The sequence below is a fragment of the Siphateles boraxobius genome, unplaced genomic scaffold (genome assembly GCF_051911475.1).
Source record: "Siphateles boraxobius isolate OS27281-9 unplaced genomic scaffold, OSU_SipBor_1 40, whole genome shotgun sequence".
Taxonomy (NCBI): domain Eukaryota; kingdom Metazoa; phylum Chordata; class Actinopteri; order Cypriniformes; family Leuciscidae; genus Siphateles; species Siphateles boraxobius.
Genome location: NW_027509031.1, coordinates 35,001 through 48,676, shown reverse-complemented (window position 1 = coordinate 48,676; position 13,676 = coordinate 35,001). Strand labels below are relative to the sequence as shown.

The 13,676-nt window shown below is 44.5% G+C and overlaps 1 protein-coding gene across 3 annotated transcripts in view; it reads right to left on the bottom strand.

The window, feature by feature from the left end:
• The window catches only part of LOC143706042 (uncharacterized), a 78,371-nt gene that overhangs the window by 62,376 nt on the left and 2,319 nt on the right, over positions 1 to 13,676 (bottom strand). The window contains exons 1-3 of one of the 3 annotated variants that reach the window (XM_077197585.1): positions 7,539 to 7,654; positions 2,779 to 3,398; positions 2,487 to 2,653 (exon numbers count right to left, since the gene is read on the bottom strand). In XM_077197585.1, the coding sequence (XP_077053700.1) occupies positions 2,487 to 2,653; positions 2,779 to 3,384 (773 nt within the window). In that variant the 5' untranslated portion in view covers positions 3,385 to 3,398; positions 7,539 to 7,654. Of the gene's footprint in view, positions 1 to 2,486; positions 2,654 to 2,778; positions 3,399 to 7,538; positions 7,655 to 13,676 lie in introns of those variants that run through there. The other 2 variants (XM_077197586.1, XR_013192927.1) reach the window with 2 other exon arrangements.

Below are 13,676 nucleotides of genomic sequence, written 5' to 3'. Positions count from 1 at the left end.
CGCTGTAACACCAACACCAGCTTTGAAGAGGCATTCGCCTGAAGAGCAGACTCGTTTTCTTCTTTTGAAGTTGAACAATGTCAGAAGATTGTAGATCAGGAACAGTAGAACCGCTCGACTCCGAAGCGAAAGACAATATGCGATGCACCTGCTGCTGTTATATGCTCGTGCTGCAAGCAGAGCAGCTGATGCAATTTTCGCATGCCAATATGCATTGGCTCATTTTAATACTCTCAAAGTAGATTGGTCTCTCAAGGCGATCCCAATAACGTCGTCACGTCAACGTTACGTCGAACACGACCGACTGAAAGTGAACTGCACTTTATTTCACATACTGAATTCAAGTCCTACCTAAATCAAATTTATCAACATGTTTGCGATTGTTTTAAAATATAATTTTCTGTATTTTATTTTAATTTTCCTGTGCATCCCTGTCTGTTTGTTACTTGTTGTCTGTTAAAGTGTATCTTCTATGTGCTGCCTTCTTGTCATGGGCTCACTTGTAAAAGAGATTGTAATCTCAATGTGATTTTTTTTTTCCCGTGGTAAAATAAGGTAAAATAAAAGATGTTTAAAAATTTTGTGGCGCCAGCCATATTGCGCCAGAACGCCCACCACACACCAGCTTACTGCTGGAGAGGAGACAGTGATGAAGCCAATCAGTATAGACCCCTTTTGCACCGACGTCACAATTACGTCACGGCGTTAGCTGGAGGCAAAACAAAGTGAAAACTGGAGGCGGCCTATACAAACCAGCACAGATTCGGCTACATAATAAGGATCTTAAATTATTATTATTTTTATTAAATGTCATCTTGTTGCGTTTCTGGGTGCAAGAATCACGTGCAGGATCCAATTTGAAATTTTATCGCTTAATGTTTTCTAAATTATTGTGATTATTTGTGAATCATCTATGATTGTACATTGTTGTGATTGATTGTGACAGACTTCTATTAAGATATATAAACAGGAAAGAGGCCGCACTATGCATAAATTGTTTTATCTGCAAATAAAAAAATTTATGCATAGTGCGGCCTCTTTCCTGTTTATATATTCTAATCATCAGGCCAGCATTCTTAAAGTATTAAGTTTAATCATTGAGTGAAGCCTGCTCCTATTTCCATTCAGACTTCTATTAAGAACCTGGTAAGAAAGAATAATCAAATACATAGTTAATTAATATAATTTTAATACATAAAAAATATTTGTATTTCTAGAAAATATTCACATCATTAAAATTGTACTGTAATGTCCCTCTTTACATCGTCTTCTGGCCTTTGCGCTGGGCAGGGCCGCGCAATGTATAATGTTGCCACAAGTCAAGACCATTCATCACATAGTTATAGGCATCTAAAGATTTATATGCCCTCAGTTTGTCTTAACGCTCGGTTTCTCTAGGCAGGCCACTCAACCGTGGTAACGGGGATCCTGTCAGATCGTCCTCCATTGACTGAGTGTGTATGGGTCGGCCAATCTGGTTCCGTCCGTTAAAATTAACTTTTGCAAATAACAATCGCGGCCCTGGACAGTGAGTGAACTTGCACATTAAGATAAAATCTGATTTTCTCCCGTCATTGTTAAAAAACAATTGCAAACTAGCGTTAGTGAAGCGGCCAGAGGGATCTTTCTGCCTCCACCTAAGCTCCGCCCACATAAAAACATCATCATGTTTACCAACTGAAAAGGGGTCTATATGGGGATGATTAGGAGGCCATGATGGACATAGGCCAAGGGGCAAATGTGGCCAGGACACCGGGGTTACACCCCTACTCTTTCGAAGGACATCCTGGGGTTTTTAATGACCACAGAGAGTCAGGAGGACCTCGGTTTAACGTCTCATCCGAAGGACGGTGCTCTTTGGCAGTGTAGTGTCCCCGTCACTTTACTGGGGCGTTAGGACCCACACAGACCACAGGGTGAGCGCCCCCTGCTGGCCTCACTAACACCTCTTCCAGCAGCAACCTGGTGTTCTCAGGAGGTCTCCCATCCAGACACTGACCAGCTCAGCCCTGCTTAGCTTCAGTGGGGGACCAGTCTTGGGCTACAGGCTGATATGGCCGCTGGCATAGCTGGTAGACATAGCTCCGCACGATAAAGTTGGCCAGCTCTGATAATAACAAATGCACATGGAGTAGCGGTAGAAGGGAAGAGGAGGGTGCTGCAAGTGAGTTTTTTAACGACAGTGTTGTGAAATATACGGCCCACAGCTGTAGGGGGAGCTCGTTGAGAAACCATGCGACAACAAAAGTGAAAATCAGCGAAGAAATGGCTAGAGTCGCCGAATTCCCCTTTAATGCACCATGAACTAACATGAACAAACAATGAACGACTGTATTTTTATTAACTAACATTAACAAAGATTATAAAATACTGTTACAAATGTATTGCTCATGGTTAGTTCATGTTAATTAATATATTAACTAATGTTAACTAATGAACCTCATTGTAAAGTGTTACCAAAATTTGTAGAAAATAAAATATCATACTGCATTGCATCCAGCTGTTCCTTTAGCTTTTGTTGGCCTTCCAGTATTTGCCTGGATGAATCCTGTAAGAACTTGCTGGCCTCCGTGATCCAATTGCCCTTTACCATTTTTTCACACTCGCCAATCAGGTCGTACAGAGAAATGCCTAAACCAGTCGCACCCAGTACCTAGAAAGAAAGTCACAATCTCCAAATCACTGTCTAACATATAAGGGCAATGCAGTGAATATTTCATATTGTTCATTTTTCGCAATTTCCTTAAAATGGGATGCTTGAGGAAAGAAAGCTGATACCCCTGATCCTGCTTTAGCAGCTTTAATGCCAATGCGTCCAATGTTCTTCATCATTTCTTTGGCCGATACCTTCAGGCTACTCGTGATCTCAGGGGAACGGTCGAGTCCCAGAGCTTTGCAAATATAGTCTGAGGCCTCGGCTGGAGCAAGTCCACCTGGTGTCATGTGACGAAAGAACGTGGCCCTGTTGAAACCTCTGAGAAAATCTAGGGGTACAGGAGTCTTTCTCTTTTTGGCCAGAGCCCACATGAGTCGACTGGTGACCTCACAGTCCAGCTCATCAGCATGAGCCCCGAGCGGCGCTCCTCCACACCTGACCTTCAGATCTCGCAGTTGCTTCTGAATATTCGTCCCAACCTTCTCATCTTCTTTAATTAATTCAGTAGCTTTATTAAAGGTAATGCTGGAGACACTTGCCTTTTTCAATGTGGAAGTGGGGCAGGTAGAGGTTGCTGCAGATATTGAGGCTCTAAGCACCTGAAAGATGTTGCTACCCTGAGGAACATTTTCCAGCTCTTGAACCAGTTTCAACAGCGTATCTGCACATTCCTTTCGGTTCTTCTGCCAGAGGAAAAGCGAATCACATAAAATATCTGCTGCCTCCATGATTAGAGCAGGAACTGTGAAGAGATTACATATATTTCTCAAAAAAATAATAATTTGTTAATTACAGTAACAATGAATGAAGAACGTCTAGGTTACAAATTGGGATCTCGCCTGAGAGAGATTGCTGTGTCATCAGATTTGCATTGCGAACCATGCCCTGAGAAGCAGGTATACAAGAAAGCACACTTGCACTCGGACATTCAAGTTTTGCGCTGAGGAGCCGATATGGTGTCCCGGCCGTTCAATTGTGGTGACGGGACGTAATGTCTCCGTTCCCTCCTTTAGGGAATGGGGGTTACATTAGTATTCTAGACATTCCCTATTAGTCAGTCACGTTCGATGTTGTGTTATTTGTGAACTGACGAATTGGGATCCCTACCAAAACAGGTCACGCAACTCTACCTCTCATTCCAGCCTGACGATCCGACGGTAGCTGCTCATATCTCAGCCTGCCTGACAGACATTTCTGGCTGGATGAAGGACCACCACCTTCAACCTAACCTTGCGAAGACAGAGCTACTTGTGGTCCTGGCCAACCCAACACTTCATCACAACTTCTCCATTCAGCTAGGCTCGTCATCCATAACTCCATCAAGGTCAGCTAGGAACCTTGGGGTTGTAATTGATGATCAGTTGAAATTCACAGACCACATTGCTAGAACTGCCGTTCCTGCAGATTTGCCTTGTACAACATTAGGAGGATCAGGCCCTTCCTATCAGAGCTACACAACTCCTTGTCCAACCACTTGTTTTATCCAGACTGGACTATTGTAATACTCTCCTGGCTGGTCTTCCAGCTTGCTCTGTCAAACCTCTACAATTGATCCAGAATGCTGCAGCCAGAGTAGTCTTTAATGAGCCGAAGAGAGCACACGTCACTTCTCTCCTCACAAAATTGCACTGGTTGCCAGTTGCCGCTCGCATTAAATTCAAGGCACTGACGTTTGCCTACAGAACAACCACTGGCACTGCTCCCTCCTACCTAAACTCATTACATCAGACTTATGTGCCATCCAGAAACTTGCGCTCTGCTAGCGAATGTCATCTTGTGGCACCATCTCAAAGAGGCATAAAATCTCTTTCTCGGGCCTTTACCATGACTGTTCCCTGTTGGTGGAATGATCTGCCTAAGTCAACCAGAGCTGCTGAGTCAGTAGCCACTTTCAAGAAACTGCTGAAGACGTATCTTTTTCGGCAGCACTTGATTCAGTAATACTAACACTTTCTCTTCTCTTCTATTCTACTATTTAAAAAAGAAAATGCGCTGAATTAAACTGAGAGGGGTCATACCACTTACGTATTGTTGTCCTACTGTTAGTTTAACTGCTTCTATTGTTCTCACTTGTAAATCGCTTAATGAATCTTGTAAGACTTGTAAGTCTGCTAAAGGAATAAATCTAAATGTAAATTACGTGAGAGTTGCCCGGTCTGAATTCCAGGCATGATTCATCGACTGAAAATGCCTGCAGCTTCCCCACACTCTTAACAGAAGCCAGTGCAGTCAGGAGCATCGTCTTAAGAGACAGGATTTTAAGCTCTGCTGACTGCAAAAGTTTCCTAGGAATCCGGTAGGAAAGGACTGTCGCAAGAACCATTAGTTCTGGGAAACCAGGTCCGGTTTGGCCAGTATTGGCGCTTTTCCACTGCATGGTACGGTACGGTTCGGTTCGGTACGGCACGCTTTGGCGCTTTTCCACTGCATGGTACGATACGGCTCGGCTCGGCATGGCTCACTTGTGGCGCTTTTCCACTGCATGGTACGGTACGGTACGGCTCGCTTCGGCTCGCTTTAAATGGTACCACCTCTGTTGAGGTTCCAAGCGTACCGTACCGATACTAAAATGTGACGTGGAAGCACTGTAGTTCACTGATTGGTCAGACAGACAGAATCGTCACTACCAGCGTCATTGTATTTTCGAGACATCAAACCCGCTAGATTTAAATAGCCAGTAACAGCCTCCAATGTTTTAAAACTACTTGCTTGACTTGCTTGAAGAAAAAAAAACTTCCAAAAAAGAAATGGCTGAATCGTGTTCAGTGGACGAGAATTGCAGACGTTCCTCTTGTTAGTTGCCGAGGAGCGCATAAACTATAACGATCAGTCATAATCCCACCCACTTTGAAGCGGTACTAACTGCAGTGGAAAAGCAACCGAGCTAAAGCTAACCGAGCCGTGCCGTGCCGAGCAGAGTCGTACCACGCAGTGGAAAAGCGAAGCGAGCCGAACGGTGCCGCGCCAAACCGAACCGTACTGAGCCGTACCGAGCCGTACCATGCAGTGGAAAAGCGCCATATGGCACCACTAGCATAACCTGCTCCTCGTCCTCCCTGACTTTGCATAGTGTCTGTGTGAGAATGCTCACTGGGGGAAACGCATACTTGTGTAGGCCCGACGCCAGCGCATCTGTGCCGAGGGCTACCCTCGTTCAGGAAATAAAACACCTGGCAGGGGAACGTGTCAGGAGAGGCAAACAGAGTTACCTGTGTGGCCCCGAAGCATCTCCAAATCAGTCCCTATTCTCACGGGAGCATGATTGAACTTGCCCGGAATGTGAACAATATCAACAATATTCTTAAATCAATAAGCATTTACTAAATAGGTAAAATGACATAAGAAAGTCTGTCTTGTTTCCTGATAAATAAATAAAAGATTGCTTAAAACAAATATGGGGGTAGATACATATTTTTTTTTACAAAAAAAATCGTTTTCCATTTGCATTAAGATTTCTTTCCTTGTTTTCCATTTTAATTTTAATTTTTCAGGAAACAAAACAGAATTTCTTGTCATTTAACTTATCTAGTAAATGCTTCTTGATTTAAAAATATTTAGATATTTGGACTGGAAACAAGACAAAAACACTTAGAAAGAACAGCATGTTTTGCAGTGTAGGGAAATAAGCTCTGTGTGTGCTGAAGGGGAATGGCCACAGCACAAAGACCAGATAAAGTCTGCAGTGTTCAGATGCTCTTTTAAGATGAACTGCAGTAAAGTGTAGAAATGCTCTTTAACAGCGACCGCTGACACACCGTCACACCAACAATAGACTGAAGAGCTTCTTCTAACTCTAACACACTCAGTGATGATTGCAGAACAACAAACACTCTGCTCTGAAGCGAAAGCTTGAATGTGTGTGTGCAAGAACGCTTCCTTATATTCCTTATAAACTTCTTGGGCCGGGTGTGCCGTTGCAAATCTTGCACGCTAATGTCCATTGGCTTGTTTTTCTTCACACTCGAAGATGATTGGTGAGATCCCATTTCGTCAGAAAACGTCAAAAAAATGTTGTCCATTTTTTAAAGTTGCTAAAACAAGTAATGTTGTATTTTATAGCACTATACTGTAGTGCAGAAGTCTATTTGCAATGGTTGTGATTTGCTGTTTTCTTCAGCATCAGCATTGAGGAGAGTTTAAGAAGTACGTAGATAATATAAGAGCTGGTGTTCCTGATGTTACTGTTGTTCTGCATTTAAGCTTTCAACGTAAAGCTCCTTTGTTCGTCTTTATTAAGACAGTACAGTAGGAGAGAGTGGGGGACGATTTCCCTGAGTTTCTCAGAGACTGTTTTTATTGGAAAGCCAAAAATTGTATATGTAGCCTATATTTCTGAAAATACATTTGGCTACATGGACACAGTCACCTCTGATGACAGAGCACACTAAATTATAATGTAGACACATTCCTTTTTCTGTAAAGCTGCTTTGAAACAATGGCATATGATGACGCACAGTATATCATCTAAAGATTACAGTAATGCATGCCTGATGTTATTTAATTCTACAGCTTGTAGATTAAGAAAAATAAACTAGTCAGAAGTACAGATAAGAATTTGAAGCACGATAAAGAGATAAAGGAGAATAAACGAGTAGTCAAAAAAAGAGTTCAAATCAGCTACGGGAGGATATTAAGAATACACTGTGATGTTTGACATTTAGGAAAATCCAGCTTAAGTCATAAAGATTCTTGAAGTTCATCTTAAAAATAAAAACCCGAACAGTGTCGGCAGAGCAGATATATCAGGGCAGACTTCAGTACTTTCACTGAGATCATGAAACAAACAATCATAAACTGAGGTTGTGTTACTTTTCTTTCATTTTTAAAACAGTCATACATTGAATGTTATTAATGATGAATAAATCTATGAAAATGTACTCACATGTCTACTGTTTCAGTGAAGTAATCTGTCTTCAAATCCCAGCAGTCTAAGAACACGAACCTTCACTCGATTTGACTGAATTACAGAAACCACTCCTTAACAACTTACAAGCTCAAAGCACAAGTTTGTGTCACAATTTCCTCTGAATATTTCTGAGAAGAGGATGCATGAGCTGGGCGGAGAAAGGTCAGAAAAACTGAAACTATTCTGTTCTGTTTTGCCTGTGTTCTTTGTGCCCTAATTAGTCACTGATTTAATTCCTCCATTTGTACTTACTTTACTCTCCCTGTGTCCTTACCCTTGAGTTCTGTCTGATCATTATCCGTTATGGTTATGTGGATTTGTTTCTGTCTTCTCCAGCGATCTCCTGCATGTTAGGTTGTTAAATAAAGACTGTTTCTGTTTATTCATTGTTGTGCACTCATTACAGCTACTCATGCATGACACTAACAACATCCACAATAACACTGGTGCAAAGAGACAACAACTTCTGCAGATCCAATGGTCCAACAATACTAACAAAATCAGTCATAATGCTGTTTTTGATGTTTGAAATTATTTTCAAAAATTTAGTTATGTTTGGTCATCAAGCAGAAGCAATGATTGCAACTTAATAAGGAATAACATATTCTAATATGAAAAATATTATAAATTATTAACAATGGTTATAATATAAATCAATATAAATCTGTATAAATGAATGTATATGACAATATAAAATCAAAACAGTATTATACCCATTAACCAAATCTATAGCTATACCCTAACCCTAACACACGATCTTAACCTGATTATAATAATAATTATATGATATACAGTAGGGGCAAGAGGGGACTGGGATTAAAAAGTGGCCCTGGACTTTCTTGCATAGAGTGGCCCGCATTTTATATAACAATAAAGTAATATAAATAATTTTTGTGCTTATTAAAATTAATAATAATAAATAAATAAATGCAATTAGAATAATAAGACAGTATAGGGTTGTTACGAATCATATGAAATATTTGTTTGCAGTTCTTGTAAGTTTCTTTTGCATTCTTTGCAAGCGAGTTTTCAAGTTTCTCGGGCGAACGCAAAACATTTGCGAGAGAACGCAAAAGCACTGACATAAACATTTTCCTACCAGCTCATATTTGTTTCCAACATTATGTCCCTTCGGGGCTTCGTATTTTTCTTTCTCGCGATGGCAGTGGGGTGTAATGATTGGACTAGCCGAAAGGGGTCAGGGGCGAGTGTATGGAATTACATTTGTTTCTAAAAAAATGAACGTAACTTTAAAAAACTGAACGTAACTTTATAAAACTGAATGTAACTTTATAAAACTGAACATAACTTTTTCAGAAACTATCAAAAATATGCTATACAAAAGAAGAAAAACACAATGAAAATGAAAAAAAATTAACTCAGTCGCACAAATTTAACAGGTTCCGTTTCAAGGGAACTCGAGCTGCGTCAAGCTGTGGGAACGCCTCTGCGTGTGTGCGTCATGAAGCACGTATGGAATCAGTCCAATGGAGAGACGGAACGTCATAGCCGGGTGACGTCATCGACCAGGAAACTATAAAGCACCCCCAAAACACAAGCGCGACAGCTTCTATGCCTTCAGTAAGGGCTATATGTGAATCTTTCTAAAGTGTTTTTGTCTGTCACTAAGCAGGAGTTTCACTATTTCAAAAAACTATATATATTATATTGAGAGACAATGGCGAGCGAACAACAATTTAAGAAGTGTGTTCCTCCCTGCTCGCGCTATTTAACGGGCGGGGAAACACACAGCTTATGTGTTGTTTGTTTGGGAGTGCAGCATGCCCAGTCAGCTCTCGAGGGGGCTGATTGTGAGCATTGCGAGCGTTTGCCTCTTAGAACGCTCCGCTCCCGCCGATCACTCTTTGAGGAGAGTGGTTCGGTTCGCGATCCCCGCGGATCGGGTCCCGCTTATGCCGAGGCTGAGCGGCGACGTCATTCGTGGGGATCGCAGATGGATCTAACAGCGGGGCTTGAGACGGGCTCTGCCCTATCTCAGCCCTTACCTGTTAGATCCAGGATGTTGTTAGTCTGGATGCGGGAGATGTCGATGATTCGCCATCTCGCTCTCCCGAAAGTGAGGAGCTTATGGAGGTGCTCACTCGTGCTGTTTCTATAAATTAAGCATCGAGTGGCCAGCTGTTAGGCAGGAGTCTAGAGAAAAATCTAAATTAGATAAAAGATTTTTGCCTTCCCGTTCTCAACCTCCACGCCGGTGCTTGCCCTTCTTCCCTGACTCCACACAGAGGTTTCGAGATCGTGGAAAAAGCCGGTCTCTTATCGTGTTTTTAGCCCTCAAACGTCCACTTATTCAAACATTGTGGGGGCAAAATCTCATGGTTATGGGGCGATGCCCAAAGCAGAAGAGGCGCTTGCTAGTCATCTTTCTGCTGAAGCTGCATCTTCTTTTAAAGCACCACTTTTACCCTCTAAGCCTCTTAGAAGTACATCAGCTTTAGTGGGCAAGGCGTATTCGGCGGCCGGTCAAGCCTCGGCGTGCCTGCACACGATGTCCATCTTGCAGGCATACCAGGCTGACTTATTAAAGGATGTGAGTGACACTCAAGAGGTCAGCACTGACGTAGTTCGCGAACTGCGTCAGGCTGCAGATTTATCTCTGCGCGCCACCAAGGAGTCGGCCAAGCTAATGGGCCGTACTGTGGCAGCCCTGGTGGCTGCAGAGAGGCATCTATGGTTAAATCTCTCTGGCATGAAAGAAAAAGACAAAGCTTTTCTTTTGGACGCTCCGCTCTCTCCTCATGGTCTTTTTGGTGATTCTGTCAATACTGTCATAGATAGATTTCAGGAAGAGAAGAAACAGTCGGCAGCGTTTCAGAAATTTATGCCTCTTAAAATTCATGTCCCCGGTACTGCTGGGCGGGAGCAGTCCAGGCCGTCAGTCAGCTCCTCACATAGGGCGCAACAGAAGCAGAGTGTCGCGTCTCGCGCTCCCCCTTCCAATCAATGGGACCAGACGCGGCACTCTCAGCCGAAGTCTTCTGGCAAAACTGATCTGAGGACAGTTATTATGGCCAAGAAGGCTTCGGCAAAGAGGAAGTCCTGACGCCACTGGCCGGTCCCAGCGAGCGCTTTCCCGAGGGACGCTCGCCCCCTCTGAGGAGGGTCTCAGAGCAGTTAAGCCAGTCGTTCCCTGCCGGTGCGCCGTTACAGGGCGCTGTGTTTGCTGCTCAAGTTACACCAGAGGCCAGTCTCGAGAGACTGGTACCCTTAGTAGTATTTCTGGCAGAGTGGAAAAGCCTTCCGAAATATCTCAGTGGGTTCTGCACACAGTAAAAAAGGGTTATGCTATCCAATTCAGGTGTCGTCCACCAAAATTCAGAGGGGTTCTGCCCACAGTGGTGGGCCCCGAGCAGGCTCTGGTAATGGAACGAGAGGTGAAAGCGCTCCTTCAAAAGGAGGCTATAGAACGGGTTCCTCCTCCCAGGTTGGAGTCAGGTTTTTACAGCCGATATTTCATCGTTCCAAAGAAGGATGGGGGGTTGCGTCCAATTTTAGATCTGCGCCTGTTGAGTCGCTCGGTAGGGAAGCTAAAATTCAAGATGCTCACTATCAAGCAGATCGTGTCACAAATCAGATCCGAGGACTGGTTTGTCATGATAGATCTGAAGGACGCGTACTTCCATATTTCCATCCTTCCACAACACAGGAAGTTCCTGAGGTTCGCCTTCGGGGATGAGGCGTACCAGTACAAGGTTCTTCCATTTGGCCTAGCTTTATCTTCCCGCACTTTCACGAAATGCATGGATGCAGCTTTAGTGCCCCTGAGGTTTCAGGGCATACGTATCCTCAATTACATCGACGTTTGGTTGATTTCAGCTCAGACAGAGCAGATGGCGGTTCAGCATCGAGATGTCGTTCTCGCTCATATAAGAAAGTTGGGGTTGAGGCTGAACGCAAAGAAAAGTGTATTATCTCCTTCTCAGAAGACCACTTTTCTGGGTGTCGTTTGGGATTCGGTCTCGATGCGGGCGCGACTTTCTCCGACCCGCATTGCTTCGATTCTTTCAGCTATGAAACAAGTAAAGCTAGGCCAGCTACTCACTGTAAAACAGTTTCAGAGACTGTTGGGTCTGATGGCAGCAGCGTCCAACGTTATACCTTGCGGCCTGTTGTACATGAGACCACTGCAGTGGTGGCTCCGGACCAAGGGATTCTCCCCGAGGGGAAATCCCCTCCGCACGATCAAAGTCACGCGGCGCTGCCTTCGTGCTCTGGTCAAGTGGAAAGAAACCTGGTTCCTATCCAAAGGGCCTGTGTTGGGGGCTCTTTGTCGTTGCGTAACGCTAACGACGGATGCTTCCCTCACAGGGTGGGGGGCGGTCACGAGTGGTCGTCCAGCCCAAGGTCTGTGGCAGGACCATCATCTATCATGGCATATAAATTGTCTAGAGATGTTGGCGGTGTTCCAAGCTTTGAAACACTTCCTAGCAGACCTCAGAGGTCATCATGTGCTAGTTCAGTCAGACAACATGTCGGTGGTCTCGTATATAAATCATCAGGGGGGCCTGCGGTCGCGTCCAATTTACAAGTTGGCCCGTCAGATCCTCCTGTGGTCCCAGGGGAAGTTACGGTCTCTGAGAGCTATGTATCTTCCTGATTATTTGAATGTGGTAGCAGACTTCCTGTCGAGGCAGGGGCCGAGGGAATGGAGGCTCCACCCCGAGGTGGTGGAGCTCCTTTGGTTGAGTTTCGGTCGCGCCGAGGTGGACCTATTCGCTTCCAAGGAGACAACGCACTGTCATCTGTGGTTCTCAATCAGTCAGCCAGCCCCTCTGGGGTTGGACGCTCTGGTACAGCCGTGGCCGAGGTCACGTCTGTATGCTTTTCCCCCGGTTGCTCTGCTACCAGGAGTTCTGGAGAGGGTTCGCCGGGACGGGGTAAGCCTACTTCTAGTAGCCCCGTTCTGGCCGGCCCGAGTATGGTTCGCGGACCTAATATCTCTTCTGGACGGCTCTCCCTTGGAGATTCCGATCAGGAGGGATCTACTCTCTCAGGAGGGCGGTACGATATTTCACCCCCGCCCAGAGTTGTGGAAACTGTGGGCTTGGCCTCTGAGGCGGCCCAGCTCATAGAATCTGCTCTCTCAACTGAGGTTGTTGAGACCATCCTTCACTCCAGAGCTCCGTCCACGAGGAAGTTATATGCCCTGAAGTGGAAACTTTTCACTTCTTGGTGTGCAGAACACCGGCAGGACCCAGTTAACGGCCCAGTGGGTGCAGTGCTGGAGTTTCTGCAGGAGCGTTTCTCTGCAGGGTTATCCCCCTCCACACTAAAGGTGTATGTGGCGGCACTAGCTGCTTACCATGTCCCTTTCAGTGGAGTTTCTCTTGGGAGACACCCGCTTATAACTCGCTTCCTTCGTGGCACTTTGAGGCTGAGGCCTGCAGTTCGTACGAGGGTGCCGACTTGGGATTTGGCCATTGTACTAGAGGGCCTTTCTTTGGCCCCCTTTGAACCTATTGAGGAAGTTTCTGAGAAATTTCTCACGTATAAAACTCTTTTTGTGCTTGCAATCTCCTGTTACAACCAGTCAGGAATGAAACGGAGAGTGAATCCAATCGCAAGCACATTTAATTAAACAAATACAAAACAGGGAATCCAGGGAACTCAGAACACGACAGGAGTAACATAAAACAACAACCGACAGCCAACAACTGAAACACAGGGGTTTAAATACACAGACAAACAAGCTAAACAAGATAACAAGGGGGCGTGGTTAATAAGAAACACCTGGGGAGACTAATAAACATGGACGAGGAACACCTGTGGACACTGAGCAACAACAACAAAAGACAAGACACATGGCAGGGTCACATGACAAACAAGGAATCACGTGATATACAAGACACAACAAAACCCACACGTAACATCTCCTCACTTAAGAGAATCGGAGATATGCAGGCCCTGTCGGTTGCACCCTCGTGCCTGGAGTTTTCGCCTGGTATGGTTAAGGTTTTTCTATACCCTAGACCAGGTTATGTCCCTAAGGTCCCTACTAATGCTGTTAGACCTGCAGTGCTGCAGGCTTTCTATCCTCCTCCTTTTGTGTCATCAGATCAGGAGAAACTTAACCTTCTCTGCCCGGTTAGGGCA